Here is a 12,454-nt window from a genome sequence, read left to right as displayed (position 1 = left end):
CCAGCAAAGCATTTCATTTTCGACAGACACCCATTCTCACATTTTTTTCCTGTGCTGATGTAATTCATATGCATGAATTTCACACTCAAATTAACAATTAGATCGACCGGGAGAAGACAAAACATGAATGGGGTGCAAAATAAAACGGCAGGCTCATAGCCATATTAAATCTTAGACTCGACAATAAAACTGTTGTATAAAGGATTAATTTAACTACCAGTGCTAGAGTATTTTAGCAAAATGCGGCGACACATTGAGTTTCTGCTTGAGTTAGAACCATAGCGCAGAAAAATGTTTCACTGCACAAAATAATAATATATTGTACATTTCATTTGGTAATTTAAGATAAGATTATACAGGGTAACCACATAATCCATGTCAGGGAGGATAGTTTGAGCTAAGAAGAATTTGTAAACAACTATCTCAGTGAAAAGAACCTGGGAGGTATTCCACAAAACAGAACTTCAGCCGAACGTGAAAACTATCCAATACGAGAATATAAGTGACATTCCTATTGGACAATCCTTACATTTGGCTAATAGATGAGTCTTGCTTTGTGGAACACCCCCTTGATTTCCCTTAAGCGCCGAGTTCCTGCTGAGTGCTGATTGGTCAGCATCCAATAATCACGCATGTGTCACTAATATTATTGTGAAGTAGCTGGGTGAGTCTTTCAAACAACGAAACAAACCAGTAAAAGCACCAGAAGAATTGAACCAATCAGCCAACCACAAGAGCCTTTCGGTTTTAAAGTACCATGTAAAACCTGAAGTAGCTCAAAGTGCCCCCCCTGGCACGGATTATCTGGTAGCCCTAATTACACACTCACGTGCACATATGTGTGTGTATGATAAAAACAAATCGCATATCCAGTCACAGAATTAGGCAGCAATCATTTAGCCTTGTTGTCAGTCAGTCTGTTCTTATAAAGACTGAGCACTGTAATAATATACAGCTCTGGAAAAAATTGAGACCACTGTAAAATGATCAGTTTTTATTCTTTTTCTATTTATATGTATGTTTTTTGGGGAACCTGAACATTTTTGTTATATTCCATGAACTACTGACAACAGTCCCCCAAATTCCACATAAAAATGATAGACTTAGACCATTTAATTGCTGAAAAGGACTGCTGGTCAAGATAACAAAAATATGCAGTTTTGAGACCTTGAATACTATATAGGAATCAAGATTATATTCCATTTTCAACAACACAATACTAATGTTTGGATTTAGGAAGAATTCAGGGATTAGTATTTGGTGGAATAATCCTGATATTAAATCACAGTTTTCCTGCATCTTGGCATGTTCTCTACGCATTTTTCATGTTGCTTTTGGGTGACTTTATGCCACTCCTTGTGCAAAAATTCAATCAGCTCTGCTTTCTTTGATGGCTTGTGACCATCCGTCTTCCTCTTGATCACATTGCCAGAAGTTTTTAATGGGGTTCGGGTCTGTAGATTGAACTGACCATGACAAGGTCTTGCTCTTGTGGTCCTCCATCCAAACCTTGATTGACCTGGCTGTATGGTATAGAACCCGATCCTGCGGGAAAACCTAATCATCGGAGTTAGGGAACATCAGAGCAGAAGGAAAGTTCACTTCAGCTGCCTCTCATTCTGCACCATTGTTAGTCTTTGTATAAAGGTACTTCCCAGTCCTATACGGAAGCTGCACTGACTATAACAGAAAGGCCCTACAGCGCATAGTGAACACAGCTGAGAAGGTCATTGGCACGTCACTCCCCTCCCTGAAAGACATATACACCATTCGCCTGCTCCGGAAAGCAACCACAATTGCAAGTGATGCCAGTCACCCTGCACACAGACTGTTCAACCTCCTGCCCTCTGGAAGGAGGTACAGGAGTCTCCGCTCCCATACCACCAGACTCACTAACAGCTTTGTCCACCAAGCCGTCAGGATGTTGAACTCCTCTTCTTTCCAGCCCCACAGTAAACAAATCGGACCCTGTATCCTCTGACTCACAAAATAGAAAGACTATCCTCATATATGGAAATTGCACAACCTGCTGCTATTTTTATTTTTATCTATCAATGCTGCTATTGACTTTGCACTGACAACTCATTGCTGCCAGTCCCTGACTTGAAGTCTTCTCAAGTTCAATTCACATGCACTTTACATGTTGTTCCCTGATTACATACTGTAAAAAAAATTATAAAAATTTGTTATACACACAGGTTACATTGTTGCTATGTTGTTGTTTTGTGCACTTTATGGTTCGTCCCGTCCTGTATTGTTTGTCTAATGTACGCAAGGGACAGTGGGAAACGTAGTCTTGATACCTTTATATGGCTAGTACATGTAAAGGAATTGACAATAAAACTCTCTGACTCTGACTATATTCCCCAGTCCTGATATTAATGTTGTTGCTCCTGTGGTTCCCATTTGCCCTTCTTGTTTTGAGTCGCCTGTGATCCTGTTTGTTTCTGTTCAGTCCTTAGTTAATAAAACCCCCCTTTGTTCAATTCCTGCTTCCCTGTCCTTCCTCTCGCTCAACACAACAATGCCCTTATTCCAGTCCTCTACGGTCCAATCCTTATAGTTTTTAGCAAACCTCAGCCCGGCTCTTTGCTTCTTACTTAAGGGCTTTTTTTCCTAGCTTTGTATGACTTCTATCCCATCCAGAGGAGTCTTTTTTTAACTGTCTGTGCCATACCCTTAACACCAGTTGCCATTTGCCATTCTTTATAGGTCACTTGTTGTCATCCTGCGGTTGTTGAGTGACATTCGCAGGAGATGACAATCCAAGTCAATGGAGTCCTTTTTGCCCTCTGCCAGTCTGTAACTTTGTTGTCCCCATTGTCCGTCGCTTGACCCTGTTCTTATGGACTGCCATCTTTGACATTTTGTGTATGGAGGCATCCTGATCCTCACTGTATCCCTCTGCTTTTAAAGCCAGGACTGAACCAAAGAAAATTTGTTAAAGCTACAAATTTATACCAGGGGTTGACCTGTTTCTTGAGAACAGGGGTGCCCAACTCCAGTCCTGGGGGGCCAGAGTCCTGCACATTTTTGGGTTTCCCCTTATTTAACACACCTGATTCAATTCCTTCTGCTAATTACCACACAGCTCTTGAGATGAATCATTTATGGTAGAACAGGGAAAGAACTATGCTACACAGGACTCTGGCCCCCCAGGACTGGAGTTGGGAACCCTTGACTTAGAATATATAATAAGTATATCTTATTCATGTAGGAAGACACACTATGGGAAGTCATTAATGCAGTAATTTTATTCCCAGCATCTTAACAAAAAAAGAGAGAGAGAGAGAGAGAGAGAGAGAGAGAGGAATCTCTGTAGTGTTCCCACCACAGAAACCCATTCTTCTGAAGTTTCACTGGGGTGGGGCTTGTGGCCGCATCATGCTGATTGCTTGCTTGACAACCAGCGCCGGCCCTAACTTTGGCGTTACGCGGAAGTGCAGCGAAGATATAACGTTAGTGTAGCGTAAACTGAGCAGCTGAAATTATGTCTGTACGGTGATTCTATGTAATGCATTAATGTTTTTTTTTTTTTTTGGTTTTTTTTTGGTTCCATATATCTGCACTTGAAAACTATACACAGATTATACTTTTGTATACCGGTGCGGCATAATGTTACATCGTTTTTTATTCTGTGAAAAATGAAAGCTAGATCTGCTGGCCAGATTTATTAATGAATTAGTAGAAATAAAATATAAACAAAAAGCTGTGTCCCGTTATGACCGTGATCGATCCACACAGTAACTATCATAACTAACAAAACGACTTGTTTTTTAACCTGATTTTAACCTATAAGAGTTTTGTGTCTGCCATGCCTGTTTAGCATAAGTGTCCCAGTTTCTTTAGTAAAGTGGGAAAGCGACACACGAAAGTGGCCATGAGATACAGACGTTATCTGCCAAGGTGGCCCAGGAACTCAGACCGTGGGAAAGTTCCTCATAAAACCTCGAAAAGCACAGCAACAGCTTCACGCATAATCTATGCAGGGACAGACGCTCTGACGGAATAGCGGTTGACCACATGCCTTAAGCTTACCTTTGTAAATGCATTATTTACCGTTCATGTTTTAGGGAGCACCATTTATCTTAACTTTTCCATATTACGCGTTGCGTCGCGTAAAAAACGCGTCGCATCGCTTTCAGTGGTATGGTTACATTTTGTGCTGATGCTCCTGACGTTTTCAGTGAGGAGTGCCGGTGCTTTATTAGTCTTCATTTGCACTACGACAAAGGAAAACAATATTTCAGCTCAGCGTATGACCCCACACATCATGTATCTGAAGTATACAGACAATAAAAGTATATAAGACAATAAAAGTATATAAGACAATAAAAGTATATAAGACAATAAACTATAGTTTGACTTCTTGAAACCTGACGGAGCAGAATTCTCAGATAATACTTCCAAAGTGGGACCCACCATAATGTGTTCTCATCCTTCCAGTCAGGTGCAATAAGGACCAGCGGAGTGTCTGGCTGTTGATAAGATCAGAGGCTAAGTCAAGTTTACCTGAGGCTTGACTGTTTGTTTTTTTTAAGGAAGATTGGCATCTGGGCTAAGATACTCGGGCCAGGCTTAAAATACTCGGGGTTACAGTCCTGAGTGATTGGACGGAGCTAGAGATACTTTATTTATCCAGAAGGAAATTTAAGTGTCCAGTATCTTATACAAAGTATATATACACATAGGCACACAGACCTATGACATTCACACACACACACATACATACTGCAACAATACAAAGGCCTAAACACACTCCTCCCCTTCCATGTGACGTTGAAAATTTGAAGCTCGGACCATTTGAGCGGCGTCCCATCCAGCAGTAAACGCTGGCTGCAAAAGTGACAACGTCCCAAACACAGCAACTGAGAGACAAATGCAAAGCTGTTTAAAAAGGGTCTGAATTCTTCTTATAGGATTTAAGGCAGGGCGGGGCGCTGCAGAGTCCGTCCATCAGCTGCTGGCATACTTTGCCTTCTCTACCCACAGCTAACTAAATGTCTACTCTTTGTGCAGCCAACATTCAGCCTTTTCACTGCTTGGCATCTCACAACTTGTACTTTCAGTCCAAACATGAGCAGAGGCACAAGTTAAGGCGAAAAAGATGTGAGGAGGAGATTATAAATGTCTGTATGCTGTGTCTGCAGTATTCTGAGAAGCAGAAACAGGGCCAGACAAGGGAAGTCAAGACTGAAAATGGCTAAAAATATTGCCCCCCCCCAAACATAATCAGAAATGAAAATTAGGTATTCACTGTGAGGTTATACCATAGTTAACAGGCGTTTAAACACTTACAAAAGCAGCACTGAACTAAATGGCAACAATACTGTTTAATCTTTAGACAAGAGAATGTGCAAAAACCAGTTAGTATTAAGTGACAAGAAGCCTAACTAGTCATTTTTTGGGTCTTAACTTAAAAAAATTATACTTCATAAATAAAAATTTTCAATTCAGTCTGATATTGTCATGCTCGGTTCGTCCGCTCCTCGTGTGTGCCACGCCCCCCTGATTATCCACGTGTGCTTCCCTGATCGTACCCAGCTGTGTCCGATTATTTTCAATCAGTCCTGTCTATTTGAGTCCATGTCTTACCAGAGTTCAGTGTCTGTCATTGATGTTCGTCGATGCCTGTGTTCCGTCCTGCCTTTGCCCTTAATAAACCCCTAGTTCTGCCCCGTATTCTGGCTGTTTGCATGATCCTTGCTTGCCTGCCTGCCTTGTCCGTGCGTTTACCCGCTTGCAGCAAACGTGACAGATATTAGTTCAGATCACTTTGATTGAAACCTTTAAATTTTTTTTATTAAAAACCATTATCAAACATTTTTTAAAGGCAGCTTTGCAAAACATCCCTCTATCGCGACATCATCCACTGTGCAAAGATAAAGATTTAACCCGCGTTAGAATGCCTGAAACATTCCACTGAAAGTCACGTCTAGCCTTGAAGTAGTAAAACATTGGTGGCCCGACACGTAACATAACGCAAAAAGAGAATTAAAAAAATAAAATGAAGAGTATACAGCACATCCTGGTATGGCCTGACGTTCTAACCACAACAACAAAAGGGTTATGGATGAAAGAAGTGCAAATTTACCAGCTTAAAAAAAAATGATGACACTACCAAAACTGGAAATTCAGGGTGTCAGATTTCATGTGAACAAACAGCTTCCTTGCACAGGACTGAGCAGGTGTGGTCTGAAAGTGCTTTGGATGGTGTTGTGGTCTAGCTGGTGATGTGGTTCCCAAGAGCTGCTCTCCAGAAAACAGGGTAGTAGGCCAGGCGCACATGCAGCTAACATTAACTGTACTGCCACATGGGAAGTGTTTCAGCTGTCATTGTACTGGCCCCATATTTGGTCATCTACAGGTGTCCTCGGGATATCCAAGTTACTCTGCACCCAAGAAAAGCAAAAAAGTCCAAAACAAACGCTCTTAATGTGAAAATTCAGCACATTGATGGTCCTGATCAACTCTGCTAACCTTGCTGAGATGCCCAGCATGAACAAGACATATAAAAACATTTGCAGCATGTCTGAGACACATGTAGAACATCTGGAATTTCCCCACACAGTTACCCCAGTCAGGACACTCTGGGATGACATCATCACATGCTGCTGCGCTGTGAAAGCAAGGAAACGTAAAACGCACCTAAGTCACACAGAAAAATCAATCAATAAATAAACGAATGAAAAATAATGTGGCAGAGAATTACACGTGTGTCATATTGTAATAGTAAAAGACAGGATATCTCTTTTGTAAACGAAATATAAGTGTCTGCTTTATTGACAGCAGACGAAGCGGTAAAGTCAAATAAGTCAACATTATTTTTTATTAACATATGAACAAGTACACACAAAAAGAGGAAACGCTCAGCCAGGGTTGGCAAAAAAGAAGAAAATACAAATCAGAACAGTCTAAAAAAATATCACGACATGTAACATAACGCAAAAAGAGAAATGAAAAAAATAAAATGAAGAGTATACAGAATATCCTGGTATGGCCTGGCGTTCTAACAACAACACGGTCATGGATGGAAGAAGTGCAAATGTACCAGGCGAGCTTAAAAAAACGATGACACTATTTAATGCGATGACATTTAATGGTGACACAGACCAGTTATACAAAATAAGAAGAGAAGTACATTATGATTATGCTAATTGGTAACATCGTGTGTATTAAAGATATTACAGGTTCTTAACTGCTTTCCAATTTTGCACTGTGTTTATACAATTATAATGCTGTTTCATTTCATTCAAGAACCGGACAAATTTTAGAGTTATATCTGACCATTTACATTTATGTATATGGAATTTTCAGAAAATTATCATAGGTTGCACCAAGAAGATTGCATTTTTCCCCAAAGTATTACTGTAATAATAGATTAAGATATCACTGCCAGACAGCGTAATTGTTTGACTGGTTTTCCTGGACAAGACGTTTTGTACATCATTCCAAAATATTTTAGTATACGTGCAATGAAAATAAAACGGATGAAAAACTGTTTCTTTGTCAAGTCCACAGAAAGTGCAGGAATGACAGCACCACAGGGAAGTGTGCTGTCTCCTCTTCTTTTCACCCTGTACACCTCTGACTTCTGCTATAATTCTGAATTATGCCATATTCAGAAGTTTGCAGACGACACAGCCATCATGGGGTGTATCTGGGAGGATCAGGAAGAGGAGTACAGATGTCTGGTGAGGAATTTCGTTACATGGAGTCACACAAACCACCTGCAACTCAACACCTCAAAGACCAAGGAACTGGTTGTGGACTTCGGGAGGTCCAGAGAAGGTCCACTGCCGGTTCAGATAGAGGGGGAGGAGGTGGAGATGGTCAACAAATACAAGTATCTCGGGCTGTGGGTGGACAACAAACTGGACTGGTCATGCAACACAGAGCACCTGTATAAAAAAGCCCAAAGCCGACTGTACTTCCTCAGGAGACTGAGGTCTTTTAACATCTGCAGGAAGCTCCTGAGGATGTTTTACCAGTCAGTGGTTGCTGGAGTACTTTTCTATGCTGTGGTGTGTTGGGGGAGCAGCACAGCAAAGAAGGACTCATCCAGGCTGGAAAAACTGATCAGGAAGGCAACTCTGTGGTCGGCACGAAGCTGGACACTATGGCGACAGTGGCAGAGAAAAGGACACTAAAAAAAATTGCTGGACATTATGGACAATGCTGGGCATCCTCTGCACATGGCCATAAACAACCAGAGGAGTCTGTTCAGTGACAGGTTGCTTCTCCCAAAGACAAGAACCAACAGACTTAAAAACTCCTTTGTCCCATACGCCATCAAGCTGTTTAACTCCTCTCTGGAGGGGAGAGGGAGGGGAAACAGGAGGACAAAGGAGGGGGGGACAACTAAGCTGTAGTGCCTCTTCACTTCACTGTGCAATACTTTTGTGCAATACTTTTGGTTCAATACTGGAAATGTGCAATTCCCTTGTATTCTTCTTATTCCTATTTATTCTATTTATCCCTTTTGTATATTTTATTTGTCTTTGTATCTATATATGTATATATATAACATTTGCTCACGTTGTGTAACTTCTGTCGGTGCTGTGCTCTTGGAAACCGAATTTCCCAGAGGAATCTACCCGAGGGATTAATAAAGTTTCTATCTATCTATCTATCTATCTATCTATCTATCTATCTATCTATCTATCTATCTATCTATCTATCTACAATCTAGTTAAAGTGTTTTTGTGCATTTGTATGCAGCATTTAATTTTATTTGTTGTTCCTTTTACTACACTGGAGTTTAACTGATAACAGTAACAACTTTATAACTACTTAAAGTTCACCAAGTTTACCCATTTCACTTTGTTTGTATTTGTTACATTTATTGTCCTTGTTTTGTTTTTATTATTTATTATGGCGGATTTCACCAACTTGTATTTCACTGTAGGTAGGACAGGGGTGACCGATCTTATCCAGAAAGGGCCGCTGTGTATGCGGGTTTTCGCTGCAACTCTCTAATTAGATTACTAATTAAAGGACTGATTGGCTGACGTGACTTCACACATGGGTTTTATCAGCTGACCAGAAGGTTATTCCAAAAACCTACATCCACACCGGCCCAGTTTGGACTAGATTGGCCACCCCTGAGGCAGGGTGACCGGCTAATCCATGTCACTTGTCAGGAGGGACACTATGAGCTACTTCAGGTTTCACAAACTACTTAAAAACTGAAAGGTTCCCGTGTTCGGCTAAATTGTTTGGTTCGTCTTGTGCTTTTTCTGGTTTGTTTCCTTCGTTGAAAGACTCATGGTGCGTTCGATTATTTGTCTATGACTCGGATCTCGGATGAAAACATCACGAAAAATGTACTTCCCGTCGGAAACACGCCTCTTTTATGACGGACTTCGAGAAATCCAGCTCCTTTTAATTGAAATGGCTGAAATAGTAGTTTACGAATCCCGTTGTAGCTCATAGCGTCCCTCCTGGTCTGCATGTCTCACTCCAAACATATTCTGCACAAATTAAATACACATATTCCTGGTATAAGGCATGACGGTCAAAATAATTAGCATTTACAATAAATGTTATCGATGTGCAGTTGTATTATAGCTTAATAGTTGATATCTGCAAGGAGTGGCAGTAAAATACGTAACTTTAATTTTCTGTACTGTACTATACTTGGCTAGCTTGGGTGTTGTTTTCCAAGCATCGCATTTTTCTGCTTTTATTTCTGTGCCTTTAGCGCGTGCTGTACCGGCTCAGTTCATATTTCATCTTGCGCTCTAACGACTCAGCCCACGTAATAACAATGTGACTTCATCTTCTGCTTTGGTTTTATTCTTAATGTCTCTCACTTATTTCAAAGTTAACTAGTAAAGTCACTGAAAAAATTACAAAAATGCAAGTGTTATTTGAACATGTTTATCTGTGCGCCACCCAGCGGTAGAGTGCCACACTCGCTGTAGCCGCAGTGTGTTGTGGGTCGAATCGCCATTTTGGTTATATATAACTGAGGAGTGAGCGTTTGCGTGCGGCATAATCGTAGGTAAGATGGTACACTCGTGCTGTGTGAAAGATTGTCATAATAAGTCACATGATAGAAATGGCAAAAAGGTGGACCACAACATAAGATTTTTTCGGTTTCCCACTTGGAAAAGAGGATATGGACAGCAGGTAGAGGAATTAACGAAGAGGCGTCGGGTGGCCTGGGTCGCAGCGGTGCGACGGAAGGATGTCACTTTCAACACGATATCTCCTTTCATGCGTGTTTGCTCTCGGCATTTTCATAAAGGCAAGTAAGATGTTTTTTGTTTAAGTAAAATTAGAATACAAATGCGTATTCGGTAAGTTTGGTATTTTCTACAATGTGCAAGTTAGCCTCACTGCGGAGGGTAGCAGAAATTGGTTAAACTGTTCGTGTTAAACTTGCGTTACAGAGTGAATGTTTAAAGACAAACGTAAACGCCAGAATTTGAATGACATGTTTATCAATGCAAGTATGTGTGTGTTCACGTGCATGGATTTTTTTTCTGTTTAATGCATATATAAACATACATTATTTAGACTTGTGACGTGTTCATTAAAGAACGTGCTCAGCTAAAAAGAAGTCTTTAGTTTTAAAGGAACAAAGCATTGGAGTGACCCAAAACAAGTATCGCATAAGAAGGCGAGCTGTTCAAATCATTAGGTCCCTTAAAACTGTACACACATGCCAGAGATTTCCGTTGTGACTTGAGAGATCTGATGGAATGGATAACTGGTATATCTGATTGGTTAAGATTGTGAACCGTCATGGAAGCTTTCTAAATAAAACCTTACTTGTGCTTGCAGGCCAACCAGCTTATGAAATGATGGACACTGACCCTGACTGGGCACCATCCCTACATCTGGGCCATACGCATGTTACACCCACAAACACAGCACGCGCTGAAAGACGATGTAGACGTCAGCAGCTACGGAAAGAGAAACTGCAACCAGCAAAGATGGGGGTCGAAAAGGATGCAGACCATGGAGAGCTGCAAGATGAGGATGGCACGCCAGAGCCTGGTGTGGAAAGAGGCTTGCAGCAGGCTGAGGAAGAGAAACCCAACATTGGAGAAGAAGGTGGGCAGCTACATGCCAAAGAGGAGACACATGAGGCAGGAGGAAAAAGTGACAAGCTCATCGCTGAGGACAAGACGCACAACACCAGTCACGACGTGACGCAGACTGAGTGTGAATTGTGTGTGCTCAGGCGGGCAGAAATAAACCGCCTGTTGGAAGAGAACAGACAGCTGCGTTGTGAACTCAATGAGTGCAGGATATCCGATGGTTTCTTTGGAGGGGATGATGAAAAAGTAAAGTACTACACAGGTCTGCCAAACCTGCAAACCTTTATGACATTATTCAGTTTTTTGGTGCCTCTCATGCATGGTCAAAGGAAAACTCTTACCCCATTTCAAATGCTTCTGTTAACCTTAATGCGCCTTCGATTGGATCTGCCTCCACAACACCTAGCTCATCTGTTTCACATTTCCCTAAAGACAGTGTACAGAACATTCAATGAAACGGTTTCATTTATACATGCAAACTTGAGGCATTTACTTGTATTCCCAGATAGAGAAAAACTGCAAAAACTTATGCCTCATGAGTTTGTGGAGGCCTTTGGACACCAAGTGGCTGTGATTATTGACTGTTTTGAGATTTTGACAGAGAAACCATCCAATCTGAAAGTGCGTGCCCAAATGTTTTCCAGCTCCAAGAATCACCACACTATGAAATACTTAATAGGCATTACGCCCATGGGGGCTATTTGTTTCTTATCAAAAGGCTGGGGAGGTCGTACAAGTGACGAACACATAACCCAGAACAGTGGTTTTCTTGATGATCTGTTGCCTGGGGACATTGTCTTGGCTGACAAAGGTTTTGACATACAGGAATGTGTGGGCTGCTGTCAGTTAGCTGATAGGGATGTGGAGGAAACTAGACAAATAGCAAATTTGAGAGTCCATGTTCAAAGGGTCATTCCTAATGTGTGTCAGAAATATAAAATCTTAGCAGGGACCGTTCCCGTAAATATGCTTCTTCCGTGTGAAGGTGAAGAAGCTGCAATGCTGGATAAGGTTGTCACTGTCTGCTGTGCCCTGACAAATCAATGCCCAACTGCAGTTTAAGTTTGCAAGTACGGTTTCTAACGGTTGACAGGATGTCTGGAAGGATCTGTATAAACTGTGCTTACTGAGCCTGTATTCTGCTTTCCAGTTTTATTTCAAACGTGACCAATGCAGTTCTGTCCAATGAAGTTTTTGTGGCGTTTCACTCTTTTCCTTTTTTAAACTCTTAAGTGACTAGTATGTTTCGGTAATGAAAATAACTTATTACACATTGCATAAAACATTACATTTTTGTGGAGAAAAAGAAGAGAAGTTTAACCAAATGAGAAGCTTGACAGATTTTTAGCTAACACTTTTACTGAAATTCATTTTTAAAACAAAAATTAGCGGTGCAATGGTAG

General features: G+C 41.1%; 1 protein-coding gene across 1 annotated transcript; it reads left to right on the top strand.

Annotated features, from left to right (window-relative positions):
- The first annotated feature begins 9,935 nt into the window (after positions 1-9,935).
- On the top strand, positions 9,936-12,241 carry LOC125713322 (uncharacterized). Its single transcript, XM_048984342.1, has 2 exons — positions 9,936-10,252; positions 10,792-12,241. Exons 1-2 carry the CDS (start codon positions 10,012-10,014, stop codon positions 12,111-12,113), a joined length of 1,563 nt encoding a protein of 520 aa, XP_048840299.1. The 5' UTR covers positions 9,936-10,011; the 3' UTR covers positions 12,114-12,241.
- Positions 12,242-12,454: the final 213 nt, after the last annotated feature.

Source organism: Brienomyrus brachyistius, chromosome 18 (genome assembly GCF_023856365.1).
Source record: "Brienomyrus brachyistius isolate T26 chromosome 18, BBRACH_0.4, whole genome shotgun sequence".
Taxonomy (NCBI): Eukaryota; Metazoa; Chordata; class Actinopteri; order Osteoglossiformes; family Mormyridae; genus Brienomyrus; species Brienomyrus brachyistius.
This window is presented reverse-complemented; position numbering and strand designations above follow the sequence as displayed.